The sequence below is a fragment of the Marmota flaviventris genome, chromosome 7, assembly GCF_047511675.1.
Source record: "Marmota flaviventris isolate mMarFla1 chromosome 7, mMarFla1.hap1, whole genome shotgun sequence".
Taxonomy (NCBI): domain Eukaryota; kingdom Metazoa; phylum Chordata; class Mammalia; order Rodentia; family Sciuridae; genus Marmota; species Marmota flaviventris.
This window is the reverse complement of record NC_092504.1, coordinates 39,648,837-39,670,439: the sequence shown is the minus strand read 5'-3', so window position 1 is coordinate 39,670,439 and position 21,603 is coordinate 39,648,837. Positions and strand designations below refer to the sequence as shown.

Genomic DNA, 21,603 nt, shown 5'->3' with positions numbered 1-21,603 from the left:
AAATAAAGAACCTGCTTTTGAGTTTAGATTGAATATCCTTAAAATATATAATTCTACCAGAGGGATGCAAATTTAAGAGATAAACATGGCACATTCAAGCAACACCAACTCTACTCAATGGTAATATATCTACAACAATTTTACATGATTATGGCATGATACCGTAAAGAAATTTCAACACGCTGAGTGCATACATAATTCCAGAACCCTGGGAGTGCCTACCTCACAAACCTGTGCACTGCAGAGCGTTGCTGGAGAAGTATGAAAAGCACTCCTGTGGAAGTCTGGATGCTGTGGGAGCATTCTAATCAGGAATCTGCTAGAGAGACTACTCTAGGACAAGAGTGTAACATGGATGAGGCAACCTGGATCTAGAGTGGCCATTTATGGAGAGAACTGGAAGTGACTGAGGTGGGAAATAAATAAGTAGGGCCTCAAGTTAGACAATGGCAGTAAAAGTGGAGAGGAAAGATCCTCCATACACTGGATTTGCAGAAAAGAGCCACATAACTCAAGTAAATTCAATTTTATTCACTTTGGGAGGGAGGGGCATTTCAGTTGTCCCATTAACTGCCCTCTTTTCTATTTAAACTAAGATGTGACACATGAATAGTCACTCAGTTTCAGTTTTTACAGGCCAATCTTAGTGCATCACAACACTGTATGAGTCTAGTATTTAAAGAGATGAATTTTTCATAAAACATGGTCCCTAAATGCCTGCCAGGTGCTTCAACTTAGGAGCTAGTGATCTGTTACAACACTGGAAGAAGGAAATGACTGTGCTGGATTCATCCAAGCTATTCTCCAATGGGGTGCCTTCTGCAATTATTTTCAGTGGTATTTTTAATACAGGTGATGTGCACCTTAAATAGGAGCCTTAGAAACAATTTCTATATAAAATGTGATTGTACTACAAGAATAAGACCAAGTGGAGTGCATATGGGAGGTGAGAGAGAAGACCTCCTCCACGCCATGCACTTGCATCGGATTCTCTTTGTTGTAGTAGCCCAAGCAGGATCAGCCGGCTAGCTGGCTGTGGCCAGGCTGGGAATAAATCACATCTTCTAACTGCTAATCTAAAGCTAGCTCTTTCTTTCATTCTAGCTTAACTTTTTTGTTAAGCTATTTTCACACTCCATGAAGGGAAAAAAGCAGCAGCATTTCCTACCCAAAGTTGTTAATCATCAAGTCCACAAACTTAAAGTAATTAAATATTAAAACTTAAAGTAATTAAATTACAACTGGATAAAACAATCTATCAACTTTTTTTAAGAGAAAAAAAAATGGGCCAGAGTAATAAGAGAAAGAAATAAAAGGCACCCAAATAGAAAAGGAGGAGGTCAGATTATCCCTTTTTGCAGATAATATGATATTATTTATAGAAAAATCTAAGGATTCCACCTTGCCATGCTATGATTAGAACTGGCATGAATTCGATAAGACTGCAGATACAGAAACAACATACTAAAAGCAATAGTTCTTTTAGGCCCCAATAACAAAATTACTGAGAAAGAAATCAAAAAAGCAATCCCATTTACAGCACTACAAAAAATAAACAACAAAAACCTAAAAATAAATTTAACAAAAGAGAATGATATTTAGGATGAAAATTACAAAATTCTGATGAAAGAAATTGAAGCACACACAAAAACATGGAAAGACATCCATGTTCATGAACTAGAAAAATTAATATTGTTAAAATGTCCATACTACCAAAATGATCTAGAGATTCAACACAATTGCTATCAAAATATTAATGACCTTCTTTACAGAAATAAAAAACAATCATAAAATTTGTGTGGAACCACAGAAGACCCTGAATAACCAAAGTAATCTTGAGCAAAATGAACAAAGCTAGAGATTATAGTACTTAACATTAAAACATAGTACAAAACAATAGTAACCAAAACAGCACAATACTGGCGTAAAAACAGACACAGACCAATGGAAGAGAACAGAAAACACAAAAAGAAATCCATACATCCACAGCAAACATTTTCAACAAAGGTGGCCAGAGCATACATTGGAGAAAGTCTCTTTGATACGTGAACATGATACTGAAAAAACTAGATAGCCATACTCAGAAGAAAAAAACTCGATCCCTCTCACCATATATAAAAATTTAACTCAAAGTGAATCAAAGATTTAAATATAAGGCCCCAAAACTATGAAATTACTACAAGAAAACACAGAGGAAATGCTTCAGAATACTAGTCTGGGCAGATTCTTTGGATGACCCCCGAAGCACAAACTGACACATGGGATTACATCAAATTTAACAAGCTTTTGTAAAGCAAAAGAAAACAATCAACAGGAGAGAAAAGACAACCTACTGAAGGAGGAAAATATCTGCAAAGTAGTCATTTGACAAGGGATTAATTGCCAGAATATATAAGGGACTTTAGTCACAGCAGCAAAAAGAAAGAAAAACACATATAATACAATTTTAAAATGGGCACATGAAAAAGAAAAAAAAAAAATTAAGAAAAAAAAATGGGCAAATAACCTGAAGATACTTCTCAAAAGAGATTATAAAAATCACTAATAAGTATGTGAAAAACTGCTCAACATCACTAATCATTCAGGGAAACAAGAATCAAAACCACAAAGAGAGGGCTGGGGATGTGGCTCAAGCGGTAGCGTGCTCGCCTGGCATGCGGGGGGTGCTGGGTTCGATCCTCAGCACCACATAAAAATAAAATAAAGATGTTGTGTCCACCGAAAACTAAAAAAAAAAAAATTAAAAAAAAAACACAAAGAGATATCTCACTCTAGGTATAATGGCTATTATCAAAAAGACAAAAAAAAATTAATGCTGAGGAATTGAAAAAGGGGGAACTTTTTATACACTACTGGTGGGAATGTAAACTGGCACAGTCATATGGAAAACAGTTCCTCAAAAATCTAGAAATGATATGTAGACAAAAGGAAGGTTAGTAGAGGAGGGGTAATAGGGAGAGGGAGGAGGGGAGGAAACAGGGAGAGGGAGGAGGGGAGGAAAAAGAGAGGGGAATTGGGGATTGAAATCAAGTTCCTTCCATGTATGATTTTGTTAAAATGGAGCTAACATCTGGTCCAGCTATCTCACTACCAGATATATATATATATATAAAATCTCCAAAGTAAATTAAATCAAAATGTCAAAGAGGCATCTATGTTAGCATGTTTACTGTGGCATTACTCACAACAGCCAAGTTATGCAATCAATCATCATCAAAAGATGAATAAAAATGTGGTATATATGTGTAGAAACACATACACATATGCATATATACATAAGGGAATATTATTCGGTCATAAAAACAAATGTAATTCTGTCGCCTGCAGCCAACATGAGTGTATCTGGAGGACTTTCATGTTTAGCAAAATAAATCAGCAGAGAGACAAATACTTCATGTTCTTACTTATATGTAGAAGCTAAAGAGTCGATCTCAAAGAAGTACAGAATAGAACAGTGGTTACCAGAGACTGGGAAGGATATGGAGAGGGAGGAGAGAGGATAGTTAAGGAGTACAGGGGTACAGTTAAGATAGAAAAAAATTTACTGTTCTATATGACAGTAGGATAAATATGGTTGACAACAATCGATAACTAGAAGAGAAGATTTCAAATGTTCCCAGTGCAAAGAAATAATACACATGTAAGGGTTAGATATGGCAATTACCCTGATCTGATCATTATACATTGTATACATGTACTGAAATGTCATCCCATAAATGTGTTCCATTACTATGTGTCAATTAAACACAAAATATATTTTTAAAAGGCATGTACTTGGTATATGAAAATAACATATATTGTTTTTCTGGTAAAAAATGCTGTCCATTTATTTCTGAACCAAACTAGTAAAATTATTTAATAAAGCTAATAAACATTTTTTTAAAAAGAGGGTGCAGAAAAGATATATAATACCAGTGTTATAGACACTTTCTGGTCACTAAAGGTTCATCAAAGTATCATTAGCTAAACTCCAGCTAATCTGTGAGCAATGTTCTCAGATATAAACATCTTAAATACAGCACTATGCACTTAATAAATGCTTTTTGATGACAATGAAAATGATGAAACAAACCTGTAAAGTTTGGTGGCGGGCAGGGTTAAAGTAGTAACTGCTTTAGCAGTTACTCCTCAATTCCCCCCACTCCCTTTGGCACTAGGCAACCATTAATCTACTTTCTAAATCTATAGATTTGCCTTTTGTGGATATATACAATATGAGGTCTTTCATGATCCCAACACTGTATTATGCACATTTACATAATACAGGTAAAGGTAGAATAATGGCCATGTTGTTGCCAAAAAAGTAAAACAAAAACTGGAAAAAATTAAAGGTTATCAAAATCAGCATTCATTCTAAATGTCTCTGGGACAGGACAAAACAATCTAGCAGTGCAAGGCTATGCCTCTCTAACTGGGAATCGACATGGAATGCTTAAAGGGTACTCCAAGCCATGGGGTACATAGCCATCTTCCTGACAATTTTGCTCTGAGACATGGAAAAAGAAAAAAATTGTTGTTAAAGTCAAGGGCGTACTATAGTTGAGAACCACTGTTCAGGTTTGCCTTGCTTCTTTAAGCCCTCTAGAAATACAGCCTTCTTTCCTCTAGGTTTCAGATAGACCCAGGATAAGGATGTCAATGATGTTGAGTGGAGACCTCGGTGCCAACTCAGAAAGGACATGTCACAACCTGATTTCAATTACTGAAAATCTGGATGTCTTAGTGCAGCATAAAAGAAAAGAAATCAAGTCCTTATGAGACCCCACATGATGTCTTATAGAACCCCACTCTTTTGGACGTGTTCACTGTTATTCCAGCTACACTCTTCCTTGTATATTCAGGAATGGCATTTACTATGTCCTTTCCTTCAATGACACTTGATATTGACAAGGCATAACAGTTGTCTTTGTCTTCACTGAAATATCTATTCAAATGTCACTTCATCAGAGAAGTCTCCTTTACCTTCTCTATCCAAAGCAGTACCTTCAACCACCACCGGATTCAGACTTTGTGGCATTTATCACTTCCTGATATATTTTTAAAAGCTTTCTGAAGGTTTAATTCACATACCATATTGCTCACCCATTTAAAGTATATAATCCAAAGGGTTTTAATATATCCAAGAAGTTATACAACCATCACCAAAATCTAATTATGAAACACTTATCACTGCATTAGCAGTTACTCCTCAATTCCCCCCAACTCCCTTCCATACTAGGCAACCATTAATCTACTTTCTAAATCTAAAGATTTGCCTTTTGTGGATATCATACAATATGAGGTCTTTCATGATCCCAACACTGAATTATGTATATTTACAACTTTGTCACTATCCCCAGAGTCAAAGTTTCAGGAGGACAAGGACATTTTTCCTTTCTTCACCACCCTATCCCAATACTTAGAACAGCAAGAGCCTACCTAGTACATTGTAAGTATGAATAAATAGGGGAATTAATGCTTTAAAAAGTCACTGGATTTAGCAACAAGGAGGTTACTCCCATGACCTCAGCAAAGATTGCAATGACAGAACTGAGGTCAAAATAAACTGAGATGAGGAAACAAAATATGCCAACCATGGACAACCTGTTCAAGAAGCGTGGCTTTGAAGGGGAGACTAGATATGCTTGTGGACTTGATGGTATGTGGAATACAGGTTTTTATATGGCAGGACTTGAGCATGTTTAAAATGCCAATCTTAGATTTGCTTAATATCCTGAAAGGCTACCATAGCCAGAGGATAAAGAGGCAGGTCAGACCACAAGTCAGTGCAGACCTGTATCTGAGCTCAACAACACAAAGCATATGTGTTTTAAAGTATGAAATGCAATTTTAAAAAATTACATTAAAATAAAGACATAAATTGGCATGAACATACTTTATATACAAAGATATGAAAAATTGTGCTCTATATGTGTAATAAGAATTGTAATGCATTCTGCTATAGTGTTTTTTAAAAATAAAATCAATTAAATAAAAAATAAGTTCTACCTCAAAATGACTTAAATATAAGATCTACTATCATAAAGTGAAGCATACTTTAGTTGAAACTATAAAAAGGAGTGTTTTAAATGATCTACAATACCAATTTACAATTTTGCATACCAATTGATAAGTTTATATGAGATGGGACAGGTCTTAGTTTCATTTGTAAAATAAACATTCATATTTGAGGCTAAGTTATTAAAACAAAGATTTGAAATGACTTTTCCATACTGCAAGACAAGAAAAATCCACAAGCTAGGTTTATGGATCAGTTTCACACTACATGGATTTCATCTAGAATTAACAATTTCTTTTTCTATAAAAAGCATGACAGTGCCTGCCCCATAAGGATATTGGAAGGATTAAATGAGTTACTGCTAATATGTGCTTAAAACAGAACCTGGCACAGAATAGGCACTGCCCTGGTATTGGCTATTATGTCAGAAGGTGAGCAGGAATGGTCTGCCTACCTCCCAGGGTGGGGACACTGAAGAGCTGCTGCACCTTTTCAGCCCTCTCCCTTAGGGCCAAACCACCAAACCCATCTATCTCACTAATCTTCTTAAGGAATCCATACAGGATTGGCTATACAGGAGACTCACCTAGGGAGCTCACAAAACACTGATGCCAAGGTCCCAACCCAGATCAATTAAATACAAATGGAAGTGAGTGGTCAATCTTTTCTCAAGCAGCCCCAGGTGATTCTAATGTGCAGCACCTGTAACTCAATTCTACCCTGCCAGCAGCCAAGCTGCCCCTAGGACAACCTCCGTGGAGGCCCCACAGGACTCTAACTCACTTGAGGGTATCCTATCAGTGCATGGAATAAAGGTCAAGGTCCAGGGGAAAGGCTCAGGACTGAAAAAGCCAGGTGACAGCAAAAGAAAACAAAGGTAGCAGGGGAAGGAGGTATTAGCTTCATTCACCTCATCAATAAATATTTGCTACTTACAAGGCACAAAAGCCAAAAAGGGGTGCTTAGAGAAAGGGAAAACTGATAAGGAAACCAGGTCATTGCAGGTGACTCAGCATTTTCAACAAGCACAACATCCAAAGTGAAAGCCATCCAAGCAAACCGCACCTGGCTTTTTCCTCCCAAGTCTCTCACAAAACCCACAGAAAAGGACAGGAGAACCAGCCACCCAAGAGAAGGGGGTGCCCACCCAGCACACTGCCCTGCTGGTGCCATATTCAAGGAGACAGTCACCTAAGGACATACAATTTGGTTACATTCCCAATGTAACAAGGTAAAAAGGCTCTAGATTCCTTCCCACCCCACCTACCCACTGAAAACACAGATCCATGGGTCAGTCAGAGGAAAAGTCATACTGAAATCTTGCTAATATTACAAGGTCCCAGACTTAGCGGAGAGTAGGTGAGCTGTGGCATCAGGGCCTGGGTTAGAATCCCAGTAGTGCTGTGTCCTAGCTGAGTTCCCCTGCACACGGTACCCAACCTAACATAGCCTGCCTCCGTGTTCCCCATACACAGCTGGAGTAATTCACAGGCTCCTCTCCACAAAGATACTCAGAGCATGAAATGAGATGATACAGTCAAAAACACTTAGCACTGTGCAGGCCCCTATCACGCTCCAAATGAGGCTAATTATTTTAATTCCTATAAGGCAGAAGAGACTAAGACACACAAAACCTAAAACAGCAAAAAGTAAAGACAGGGCAGAGGAATAACAAGATGATGCATCTTTAAAACTATTAATTCAGTAACCACTAGACTTGACTCTGTACAACTATCCTCAATTTCCTGTTTAATTAAGAATGAGTATTTTGTAGTCAAATTTTGGAAATGGCATCTGTAGAGAAGAGATATTAAGAGGGGAAAATACTTAAATTTACCCTAAACTACAGGAAGAAAATAATTTCAAAAATGTTACACAAAAGCTATCGGCAGCTCTACTAAGAAATCTTATATTTCCTAGCTTTTCTGCAAGTGAGATATCTCCTGAATTTAAATATAAGTTTCAAGAGTATTTCAATACACATCTAAAATAAATAAAATCTAAGAAGACAAAAATGACTATTTCATCAGCAAGTTAATATAGAAATACTTTTCCTTGCCATAATTCTTCAGTTGCCCAGTGAGATCTGGTTTTTTAAGTGCCTATTGTCTTATAAGCAGACCAACAGGAAAGGGGATAAAGAGGAATGTAAAAGAAGGCATCTGAAATCCCAATCCTGACCATTCCAAGAAGAAAAGAACCAAAAGCAAAATGGAGATAACCGTACCAACCTGCTCTGCTATCATCATTCACAAGCCAAGAAAAAAAAAATGGAATTTCAAAATGCTCAAGGGGTTACACAAAGTATTAAATGAAAAGCACAAATAAAATGTCAAGAATAATTTCATTGGTAGTGGAGAGACACCCCAGATCCTGGAGTCAGAATGCCTTAGAAACTCAGTTCCCCACTTCCAAGCTATGTGACCTTGAGAACAGTACAACTTTCTAAACCTGTGAACTAGGGATAACAAGAGGCCCAAATCCACTTTGAGGGTGTGTGTGTGTGTGTGGGGGGGGGTGTTGTGAGGATCCCATGCCCGTGTTTGTCCCCCCAGGCCCTTGCACCCTCCTTTTCTCCTGCACCCCACCTCGGACCACCCTCCCCCCCAGCTTCCCCTGCCCTGTGCCCCTCCTCTCAGGCCTCACCCTCCCCTGCACTCCAGCTCACCACACACTCTTCCCGCTGCCTCAGCTCTCCTTCCCACCCTTGCTGTTCCCTCAGCTCAGGAGCCCACCCTCCTACCCACCTGACTCCGCCTGACCCAGCAGCTGTCATCCATTGAGACTTCACCTGTCCATTACTTCTCGGCTCTAACTGAACTCCCCGGAAAGAACACTCCTTAAACACTGGCCCCCACGCTCCTTCTCCATCTTGTTTGTTATAGCAGCACTGGCAACAAGAACCCCTCAGATGTTTGCTGAATGGCTGAGTAAGGGAATGTCTCACTTGAGTCTTCTTTCTTTCCTGTAACCTCTTTTCCTCTCAACTGGTTCCTTGTAAGGCCTTTACACAGTAATCAGCAACAAAAACACTTCATGTGTTTTAGCTCATTTACTCCTCAGGACCACTTCTGATCTTGCCTCCTACTTCTTTCCCCTCCACTCTCACCCAACTACTCCCAGCACATCATCTCCTTGCTGTCCCTCATATCCAGGACTCTCCCTGCCAGAGCCTCCACAATGATGTTCCCTTTGCCTGGAGTGGCCCCTTCCCCATCAAATTTTAATACCTTGTTAGTGAGGCCTTCCCTGAGCACAGTATTTAAAAATACAAACCCCTCTAAAACACACACACACACACACACACACACACGTATATATGTATATCCAGGTGCCTGTGCTCTCCTCTTTACCTCTCTATACAAAATTTACCATGATTTATTTACTACCTGTCTCCTGCCTCACACAAGAATGAAAAAGTCTTGAAAGATGAAGAACAGGACCTGGTACAGAGCAGAGGCTTGGTATTAACATTTGGTGACAATACAACTCCATGCCCCACCATAGACAACAAGTAGTTTTATACATGAGGACTCAGCACACAGAGTGGTTGAGTAACTCACCTACAGTCACATACCTAATAGACAACAGAGCAGGATATGAATTGACATTTTGACTCTAGTGCCCATACCTAACAACTAAGCTTTGCAGCCTACAATCTGATTCACTTGGCAATTAAAAGACATTATCGCATCAAAAGAGCAAGTGCTAACAGTGCATATCTTTGGGTCACAGAAAGGCAAGAAAAGTCATCCACTGGAAAACCTTCCAACAGAGCAAGTGATCCAACTCAAGACAATCCCACACAGTAAAATACTAATTATCAGATTTACCATTTACACAGCACTGATATTTTTCTTTAGATTTAACAGTTCAGTTAAATCTAAACTGAGACTTATCATAATTCCTTTTAGTACTATAATTAAGAAGAGCAAAATGACAAATCATCAACTAACATAAAGGAAGCCTCAGGAAGCCAAAAATCTGGTGGTGGGGCTGGAACAGAAGTACTGGCCTCAAGAGGACACACATACAGAACATGTTCTGTATCTCAACAGTGGTTACAACAGTATATATTTGTCAAAATCCACCCAACCATAATTGGTACAATTTTATAATATGTACATTATACATCAATATAGTTGACTAGAAAATCATTACAACTATTAGACACAGTTTTGGCTAAATGAAATAAATATTACACACACACACACAAATATTTCCACAGCTGATTTTCCCAAGTCTGATCCCAAACAATGCTCTAGCTCCTGAGCATCGATCGGTAATCAGAAAAAAACAGTTCCATCTAATGAGATGCAGTGAACTGGTGAACATGTGATTCAACCTGTCTGAATCCAGGCAAAGGCTGCAGGAACCACCTACAAGTGACATTACCTGTGTGCCCCCTTCAGTCCTTTGGGTAACCTCTGAACAGAGCCCACAGGTAGCCAGAATAAAAAAAGGAAACCACTACTCTTCTCCACAAGGGCTTTTACTATGTATTTGATCACTGACAGGTCTAAATACTTAAGTGTCTGAATTCTTAGTTATCAGCATCAAAAACTAACCCTGGATAGTTTAAACAGAAAAGTGACTTTTCTTAAAAAGGGCTATTGGAGAGCTCACAGAATCTCTCAGGAATACAGAGAACTAAGCCTATCAGTTATACAACCAAAAGAACATTGTGGACACATAGCAAGGTACCCCACAGACAGTGCCAGAACTGGCCTGGGCCTCTAAAAATAGAAAGCTGCCACCATTGAACACCCTCCAAAATGGCCTCCATTAGCTCCTGCCTTCTTCCCATCATCTGTCTCCACCTTTAGGTTCACATTTGGGGATGTGTATCTAACCCCCCTGCTAAGGGTAGGAATTCCCAGAGAAAGAACCAGGGTCCCAGAAAACTGACAATGCACACTATACACACAACCCCTGCTCTGCAAATCTTACTGACATGGGCCAGCAAGTAAAAAAGGTTTCCAAATATATTCATAAGGGGGAAATAAAAAGAAAGAAAGAAACCTCAATCCAGGCATGGTGGCACATTCCTGTAATTCCAGCAACTCAGAAGGCTGAGGCAAGAGGATCCCAAGTTTGAGGCCAGTCTCGCAACTTGGTGAGACCCTTTTCTCAAAAAAAAAAAAAAAAGAGGAAGAAATCCTCAAAGATGGAATAAGAAAAAAAGTCATATCTAGGGGTAATGCTATTTGGGGCAGGCAGGGGTCTTTTCCTAACATTTAGTGGTTTATTCAGCATATTAGTTTCAAAACCCACAAGCCTATCTCCCTACGCTGAAAATAACCCATTAACAATGTTTTCTAAAGAAAAGCAATTCAAAACTGGACTAGCAGGCACTCTAGAAAAAAAACAAATTCTTGGATCTAAACTGTCATACAACGATTTACTAAAACACATAATTCTATCTAAAATGTTTCCATGTCTTCTTAAAACACAATTTTAAATGCATATTCTTTCTGCTTTAAAGAATAATCCTCAAGAGGTTCCTCTCATAACCTGAATTTCAAAATAAGAAAAAGAATAAGCTATGAAAACCTATTAACACCAATTCAGGCTGACCAACTGTAGAGTTGGCAGCAATGATGTAGAATTCACTACAGATAATTTTACTTTAAAAATTTACCTCCAACTCATATTTTAGTTTCTAAATGAAAGCCTTTTCATGTTAACTTAAATAAATCCTTAGGAACAGGATATAGTGATAAGACGAAAAGCCTAAATACTCTTCCTAAACAAAAGACCTGCTATCACCACCCTAACCTTCTGCACACAGGACTCTGTGACATGAGATTAGAAATGGACACACACATTCAGACTCCTTCTGTTCCTCCCACATGACCAGCATTTCAATCTCTCCACACCTTCAAGACTGATAACTTAAATAGTATTTTTTAAAAATACTATTTAAATTAATTTGCATATGGCTGACTTTGTGAAAAAAAAAAGGTGAAGAATGAAAAAGCAAGTTTGCATTCCCTGAGGGGGGGGGAAATGTAAGATAATGAAAAAAAGATAAAGAAGCATGCAAAATTTTATAGATAATTCACTAACTATTCAGTAGCTGTTTAAGTTCAATCCAATACATATAAGCACTAGGCAAGGCATCATGCTAGACACTAAGTGGACACAGTCCCCAATCTCAGGGGGTAATAATCTAATTAGGGAGAGGAGAAATTAGTAAGCAAACAGTCACTGTCATGTAACATGAAACTGAGCAACAGAATAGAAGTAGCCAGAAATTTGGAGATCTAAGGGCGAGAGTCCATGAAAGAGAGGGCAAGGTAAAGCAGCTCCATAGCAGCAACCGAGGGCAGTCAGCAGAGGCTGTTCATCCACACCAGAGTCCATATTTAACTAAGCAGCTGGGAGACTCCAAGTTTCTCAAGTAGGCAGGGGGAATCCTAAGCACAAAGATCACTCAAATGGTAATAGAGAAGACAGAGGTTGAGCCTGACAAAGGTACAACTGATTATCACAACCGAAAAATGGGTCAGACCAAAGGTAATGGCCATAGGTGCAGGAAGAAGCATCCTCTCCTTCTCACTACTGGCCAGGGAAAGAGAGGATAAAGAAATGCCTAACTAAGGTTACAGTGTGCGTTAATAAAAGTTACTGCAGTTTCATTAACCAAATGAACAAAATTAATTGGTTTTGGTATCCTCTTTGACTACTGGGAAGCTCAGAGCCAGATACATAGTCTACTTCCAACAGACAGCAAGAATTTTAGTGCACCTTTTAAGTCCATATGCAATTTATTTTCCTTCACTTGATAGGATTTAATATTTTGTAAGTCATCCCTAATTCTTTTAGAATAAAGCAGAAAATACATCAGGAAGATTAAAAAAAAATGAGACCAAGCCAGAGAGAACCTTGTTAAGTAGTTGGCTTAGACGTGTACCTGTTGCCAATCCAGAGCCATCTGAGCACCATTACTCCAATCTAGCAAAAGCCACATTCTATCATAGAAGCTGAAAAATGCCAGTCTTTACTTTCTCTGCCTCCCTCACAACTAGGAGTAGCATGAAATCGTTCGACCAATGACACTGGAACAAAAGTCTCCAGGGCGAGATTTTGGGGGAAAAAAGCCCTAACAGGGAACTTTAAGGAAATATGCTCCTTCCTTCCCTTCTTTCTTACATAAGCATGATGTCGGGTGCTGCAGCAATCATATTGCAAATGTGAGGCAAAGAGCTTGGATCAAAAGTCAAAATACATAAGAAGAAATGATGCAAAAGAGACAAAAAAGGCCCTCAACAATGCCCCCCACACCTCTAGGAACCACCCCCCACCCCCATCAGTAAGCTGCCTTCAAAAGATGTTTCTACAAATGACCAGGATTGGGAGCTGCTACTCCTCCCCCAAGCTTTCTGCAACACCCCGCCATAGAAAGCCTGCCAATATATACAACCTTTATGGGCTGGTGGTAGTGAGCACCTACTTCCATGGTCTTTTGTGAGTTTAATGCAGACAGGCCAAACACACATGAGCACATCACTATATCAAATGCAAACCCATGCTAAGTTAAAAACCTGACAAGATGTGTGCAGAAATAGTGGCATCATGTGTGCCTGCAGGAGCCCACTCTTTTTGTCCTTCAAGCTTTACCCCTCAAGTCCTTGGAGAGCATGCCACAGGCCCAATGCTGTTTTCCATTTCCCTTCTGCTTAAGAATAAGCAATAATAAAGCTCAGATGGTTTTCTTTACTGGCCTCTTCATGATCTCTATCTGGAGCTGAGTAAAGAACCCAGGGCTGAGTTGTGATACTAAGTGCTGGGAAGACTCTGAGAAGCACAAAGAGCCCCATTCTTAATGACAACGTTAAGCCACTGCATCAGTCTAAGAAACACCTATTTCTATACTTCCTGCTACTGGACAATAATAAGCCCTATTATTTAAGCCATTTTTAGTTGAGTGTTGCTGCTTGCCAAAAGCACCCTAACTGACAATATAAACTATCAGAAGGTCAGTTTCTGACAAACTTGATTTTTATACTGCTGAGTTAACAGGATCATTAAACATTAATTATTAGCTAAAATTATCAGGAGGATGATTATTATTAAGATGAGAAAAATGCAAACATATATCATACACAGGAAGAAGGCAATATGTTAGTAAGAGCTGCAATAAGTAGGTAAGATAAAAGCAGAAAAGGAGACAATAATAAAGTTTGAAAAAATGATCTGATCAAGTCCAGTAGAGGCACATCTTGGAGCCAGGAATAAAGAATAAAGAGTAAGTAAGTATACAGAAGTCCTCTAAGGTAGAGAGAATGAGGGAACTTTCTTCTCTGTTTCTGTTACAGATAAAATTACCTAAAAAGCTTCCCATTCTAAAACTGTCAAAACTGCTAAGTAAGGTATAAGAAACACCTGTTTAAATGCAGAGTAAATTCACAAGAAAAAAAAAGGACCTTTCCAAGGAACCAAAATCAAAGAGGATCCTAAAAACCAGAGCAGAAAGTATAAGCTGATATTGTGCAAGAGTTCAGGCCTTTAGGGCTAGAGACAGGAGTTAAGCATGTGCAATGGGCACTTCTCCTTTGAGATATACTAGAACCAAAGAAAAAGGTAGAAATGACTAGACTAATATTTTCTTTAAATCTTGAAAACAATTATAGATAGCTCTATATATTTTCAACCTCTTTGCAAGAGTAAATCCCAGAATTAAATGCATGTTTTTGAAAAACGTCTGTATTATACATTTACATATTTCAAAGGATTTTTTGGACATTTTAACCACAGACTTAAATCAAATATGACAGAAAGATACTCATTATTTCACACACTGACCTTTTTAGACATTTAAAGAACCATCATGCAGTAAATATGCAACTTGAGTATATTTATAACTATATCAAAAGGTTTCCAAACCTTAGGATTTCTTGTATAAATTTTATTCACTAGGATCATTAAAATACCTAATGACTGTTACCAATAGTTTCATATTAGCTGACATATCACAAAAATAATCTATTATTTCTACCTCATCTTCCTAACCTCTACATTAGATTTGGGAGTTACCACTGTAAAGGGAACTGGCAGAAGATGTTATGGTTGGGTATCTACAAACTGAGAGGAACGTTTTTAATACTAAAGACTGAAGGAATTCAGCCCACAGCTAAAAAGGAAACAAACAACACTCATTTGTTTTCCACACTTACTGAAAGATGAAGACATCACATATTACCTTTACTCACTTTCATATTTTCTTCTAGCTTTATGAATGGGACAATTCCAACCCAAATTCCATTAAGCCACCTCCATCACTCAATTCAATTCAAAAATTCCCCTTATCCTTGGGCAATCAAAATAGCCCAAGAAATAACAAATAGTTTATATCGTCTTCATAAGCGATACATACAACTGTCTCTACTGTGTTCCCAGGTTTATATAAGACTGCGCCTTTCAACCTAGGCTAGCTTACATACAAGATGCGGAGAAACACACCTTCCTAAACGCTGCCTTGCGTTGCTTCTTGAACCTATATGCTAGATGGTTCTAGACTAAGCATTTATTCTACAAGGGGAAAATAAACTCTCGGAGATCAAGAGCCCAAGTAAAAAAGGACTGGGCTTGGCTTGGGCTCTCTCTCTCTCCGGCCAATACAGTCCCCAGGGACTGGAGCGCCTCCCGAGAGCGTGCTCGGGTCGCTGGGGGAATAAAGCACGAGTTAGCAGAGCGGAGAGGCTCTGAGGGGCGCGCTGCATTCTGGGACTCGTTTCCACAGTTACCCACGTGCACCCAACCCAACCACGGCCCGGCGCGGCCCGGACTACAAGTCCCAGAATTCCGCGAGACTGCCTTTCCCCTTCACACCCGGCGACTGAAGCCAGACCCTAAAGGAAACCCCTAAGCGCCCGCCCCGCGCTGGGGGTGAGGTCGCGCTCCCCAGAAGCTGAGCCCGGCCTCCAGCTCGACCCTCTCTCCAGGGAAGCAGGTCCCAAGACATCAGCCTCCACACCTGATGGCCACAAATTAGACAACTGCGTCACAGACTGCCAAACCCACGGACCGCCAGGGACCCCGACACCTCCCCTGCGCAAAACCCTCGCCCGGCCTCCAGGGCCCGACCCCTCCGGCTACCGCCGCGGAAAACCCGCAGCCCGCGCCCCTGCCCCGCCTCCCAGTCCTGTAGCCCGAGCCCGCGCCAACGCTGACCTCGCTTCCCGCCGCTCCGGGAGAACCGTGGCCAGAGCCAACCTCGGGACACCTCCCCCGTCCCCTCCACCCCAGCCCCGCCCCCTGCTCTCCGCTTGCCCCGAGGCTCTGGGCTCCCCCCTCAAAAGGACCCTGGCTCGACAAGGGGGAAGAAGCACCCCTCCCAAACACACAGTCCGACGCCCCCCGCCCCGGCCCGGCGCGAACCGAATCTGGACGTGACAGTACTCCCCCTCCCCAACCCCTCCCTACCTCCCCTTCCTAACTAGCTCTTCACCCCCACCTCACCGCCCCCACCCCTGCCCCCACCCTCCCACCCCACATCCTCCCCACGTTCCTCTCTTCCTCCCGATAACCCTACCGTCCCAACACCAACCCCCCAAACCCTTACCACTCTTAGTTACCCAACCACCCTTCCAGTGCCCCTCCCGCCCGCCGGACTCCCCAACTATTCCATCACACCCCAATGCTTCCCACTATCTCGTTCTCCCGTTACATCAGCCCTCGTCCCTAGCCCGCCCTCCTGCCCCGCACGGCCACTGCCCCCGTTCCCCCACCCCATTGTTCCCCCCACCCTCGCCATTCAGCCCTTCTTCCCATTGTCCCCGCCCCCGCGCTCCCCTCGCACTCACCCGCCTTTCTCACGGAGCCACCCGCACCGCTCAGCCCCTTGGAAATCCTCACCCCTGCGCCCCGCTCTCTCGCTCCCTCCCTCTCCCCCGCTGGTGCCACCCCCGGCCCTGCCCGCTAGCGCCCGCCGCCACAGCCTCCACCTCCATTCACCCCGGACACTCGGGTCCGGGCCCTTCATCGCACGTCCCGCCCCCGCTTCCCCCAACATTGAAATGGAGCCAGTCCCCACCCCCCTCACCTCCTCCCGCCCCCGGCAGGCCGTCCCCTTCCCCCCACGCCCGCCCCCGCCCCACGCCGCCCGCGGCGTCACCGCCCGCCCGAGCCCCAGGAGGGGAAGGGGTGGCTATCTGTCAGGGGCTCCCGGCGCTTTTCGGGACAGGAGGCGTGGGGCGAGAACAGAGGGAGCTTAGTGGAGAGTGCTGGCAATAGCTCGGGCCGGCCTGTTGGCTCTCCACTACTCACTGACAGCTGCGGCATCCGAGTGCATTTTCGGGCAGCTCACACCCCGCTCGCCGCCCAGGCTCCCGCGCTCGCCTCGCGGTCCCCCCACCGGCTCACCGCACCTCGGCTCAGAGCTGAGGACCCGCCGCCAGGCACTCCGGACCCGCCCATCTCGCCCTCTTCATTGGCTGAGCCGAGACCAAGGGACCTCCCCTCTTCGTCTCTCATTTGACAAAGGGTGTGCCGATAGTGCCGGTCTGGAGCTGGCAACGAGGCCCCGCCCCCTGATGTCCAATACGATTGGTCCGGGCCCCTCGTCCCCGTAACGCCCCTGGCGGAGGCCCCGCTTTGGAGTAGCAGGTTGGGCCTGACTGCTGTCAGTCATCCCCGGGGGTCCGAAAGCGCGTGTAGGGGCGAGGCTGGGGAATTGGTCCACCTTGACCCTGAAGCCCCGCCCTGAGGCGGGCAGGATTGGTGGAGCTGGAGACCAACCGAGAAAGATGGGTTGGCGTCTGAAACAAAGCACGCGAAGTGTTCCCCTAAGAACTGAGAAGGGGAAGCGCAGTTGCGGGACGTTGAATCCCGTTCCTTAGAGTAGCGAAGCCCCTACATCCCTAGCGCCCAGCGCTTCTCGTTCCAGTCTCCCACCACTTGTCCCGCACGCCTTACAGCAGATCTCTGCAAGCCCAGTCCGCGCCCAACTTGGACTGGGACTTCTCTGGCCAGCTGTTTCCTACCGCAGGAAACTGGAAAAAGAATTGCCGCGTCTTCATTTCTAGCAAATCCTTTGCTGGAAACACCCATCTCTCCGACAACGAGCTATCTTCTTTCCACTTTCGCAAAATGCACTTCTTTTCCAAAGTCAACGCACCTTTACCCCCTTCCTCACAAATGGACTGTTTAAAACGCTTCGAATGCTACAGGCATTGTCCGTCAGAAACGTTCGCATGTTCCAGACAACGTGCACCAAATCCAGGGCCACTCTGCTCCGAGGTCAGGTTGGCACATGGGCAAGTCCAGGGGCAGATCGCCAACCCACGAAAGACAAGTTACTCATCTAAGAAAACCTAAGTCATTGACGCGGAGAGGCCATCCAGAAAACGAAACTGGCAGTTTGGCAGAGGGAGGCGTTAATTGAGATGAATTCTGATCCTTGTTTCCTAAATCAAAAATTTGCACCATTCGTATGAATTTCGACGTTTTCCCAACTCTTGAAACCAGTTCACCACACCACATTGTGGTAACAGAATAATATTTCGAGACATTCACAGACAACCGCCCACCCCCATCCCCAAGTCACACACACCATTTTCCCCAGATTCCTAAATGCTGCCAAAGACAGCCCAGGCATCTTGCAGATCCCGCCACAGAACATGGATGACACCACAAATGACAGGTACAAAGCGGCAGTCGTTTTGATTTCTACAGGCCAGACTTTTGTTGCGGGTTTCTGAAATGTAGGTTTCGAGTCAGGACATAAGTGTTAGGCCAAAAACAAGATATTTGAAGTAGGGCTCAAGCAAACCAGTTTCTATTGCCCACATAACTCTCCTTGTCATACGCTTCGTCCCTCTTAATTCTTAATTTCTTTTTAATCAATGGCATTCTTATGATTTTATCTCTTTCATTGTCATTCAGATACTTTGCTTAATCACAGAATCTCAGAATTTTACTTGAAGTTATTATTTAAGGTTCCTCCTTAAGACAAGAATCTTTCATAGAGCATCTCTATATATGATGGAACTTCAGCTAGGCCCCACAGAGATGAGTAACTCTGGATTCTGAGATAGTTTCTTGTTGGACAACAAAACCTATCCTTAATCTGAGCAGGCATGCTGCTCCTGCATTATTTATCCTGTTTGTTTTAGCCTAATATACACACGGAGAATAAAACATATATATTTTATGTAAGTCCTAATTTTTGGTAAGTGTAATATTTATATGTGTTTAAATTTTGTGTTTGTTTTACTATTTATCATGGTGTTTCAAGGCTGAGACATAATATTTTGCAAAGAAAAGGGCTTGCTTCTTGACACTTCTAAACTAAAATAAGCCCATAACTTGTTTTAGCAGTTACTATATTGACTTATTTGCAGCAAACTTTATAATTGTATACTGGTTAAGCTATATGAAGGACCTGCCAGCTGATATTTTCCTAGCTCTTAGCACTCCTTTGAAGCATAAATGGTATCCATAAAAACGTACAGAATGGACAACCTTTGCTATTTCTCAACATACCTTTCAGTTGAGCTAGTATAATTATTTTCAAATAAAATACAGACTTAGAGTAATTTAGCCAGATCTTTGAGGTACATCAGGTACAGCCTGAGGATTGAGAGGCAAAGCTCATTCTTAGTCTGCTGAGTTTCACTGCCCCACATGTTTTATGAATAATGAAACAGTATAATAAAATGACTATATAATTCCCTGCAAATATTACCTGGTCATTTTAATAATCCACAAGATTCTGTACTTTTTGTGTGTGGCACTGGAGATTGAACCCAGGACCCTTGTGCATGCAAGGCAAGCACTCTACCAACTGAGCTGTACCCCCAGCCCATATTATATACTTTTGAGGTCAACAAACTTGCTATATTTATCTTTTCATTTCCCTAGTACCTAGTACGGTGCTTTCAAATAGCAGGCACTGGTAATTGTTCCTAAAAGTGAACTGAATGTTGACTAATGTGAAATTGTATATCTGGAAGGAAACTTGAAGACTATCAGATCCAACTTCCTTATTTTAAGAAATGAGACTTGAGGCTCAAAGGAATTGAATGTCTAATCCAAGTCACTTGGCTAGTAAATAACAAAGCATACTCAAAAATTCAAGTTTCCCATCTCCTGGTCCAGGTCTTTCGCTGCAACACCATATTGTCCAATATCAAAGCTTCAAATTCCAAAGATAGGCAATCCACTCTTTCTTCCTATTTGAAAGTTTTTATGTCAGCATATTCTATGCTTCTTATTTGGAATATCACCTTTTAAAATGTAGATAAGGAATTTTTTCAATATATAATATATTGAATAATATAATATACATTATTTCTATTTTCTCATTGGTTGTATTTCTAAATAACCCCTGAGGGGAGGCTTACTAAAATAATAATGTTATATTTCTGTGCATTTATATTCAAATTCAGGAGAGAATTAATAATTGAGTATCTTGGGATGTGATAGGTAGAGATTTGGGGATACAGGTATGCCATTTCATTTAACTTGGTTACTGCTTTAACATAATGCTTTATTAAAGAAAGTTACCTCATGTTAACTGATATTTAATTTATTAGGAAGTTTCCTATTTTAGTTATATGGTATTAATTTTAATCATATATATTTTGAAGTACCCTAAGCTTAGAATTCTATATGGAAAGTCTGGTAAGAAAAAAGAACAGCAGAGCTCTTCAATCAATCCTTTTTTTTTTTTTTTTTTGTAGTTGTAGATGGACAGCATGCCTTTCTTTTTTAAATTTTTTTTTATGTGGTGCTAAGGATCAAATCCATACTTCACACATGCCAGGCAAGTGCTCTGTCACTCAGCTACAATCCCAGCCCTCTTCAAATTTTAAACTTTCCCCCAAATTTGATAAATCCCACTATAGTGTGCTTTTGGGTTTGGAGTACAAAATGGAAAAAGCATAGCCCTCAAGGCTGAAATGAAATTGGGTCTGCTCGGACATATAGATAAATGTGTCTCTGGGAAGATTTGTAAAGAATAAGAAAGAATACCCAGCAGGGAGGAATTAATGCAGCCTAAGATTACAGTAAAAGACTGTGTGGAAGCCAGCACAGTGGTACACACCTGTAATCCCAATGACATGGGATGCTGAGGCAGGAGGATCCCAAGTTCACGGCCAGTCTGAGTGATTCAGAGAGGCCCTGTCTCAAAATAAAAAAATAACAAAGGCTAGGGATGTATCTCCATGGTAAAATGCCCTATGGGTTAAATCCCTAGTTAGATTTTAAGAGAGAGAGAGAGAGAGAGAGAGAGACAGAGATAGACATACTATGTAGAATTCACTAATGTGTAGAATTCTTCTAATGATAAAAAGTCAGTCGAAGTCAGTATCCACGATATGGAAATAAAAATGACAACCTTTTAAAGTGTTTTCCAAAATAAGCACTTTATTTGTACATTATTCTACCTAACCTCATTTGCTTTACTTGCAAACTATTCTACCTAACCTCATGACAACTCAATGGGGTACTAATGTCATCCCCAATTTACAGATCAGTTAACTGAGGCTTAGAGAGCTCCAGCAACTCACCACCCAGCTAAAAAGTAAAAGTGCCCCTAAGTAGCCACTCCTGCATGTAATATTTCCATTGCTGGGCTTTAGTTCTTTCTCTTTCTA

General features: G+C 41.4%; 1 protein-coding gene across 1 annotated transcript in view; it reads right to left on the bottom strand.

Annotated features, from left to right (window-relative positions):
* Dcun1d4 (defective in cullin neddylation 1 domain containing 4) overlaps positions 1 to 16,953 on the bottom strand; it is a 70,502-nt gene extending 53,549 nt beyond the window's left edge. The window contains 2 exon segments of the mRNA XM_071614275.1: positions 16,807 to 16,905; positions 16,908 to 16,953. Of these exon segments, the coding sequence (XP_071470376.1) occupies positions 16,807 to 16,905; positions 16,908 to 16,953 (145 nt within the window).
* Between the last annotated feature and the right edge of the window lie 4,650 nt (positions 16,954 to 21,603).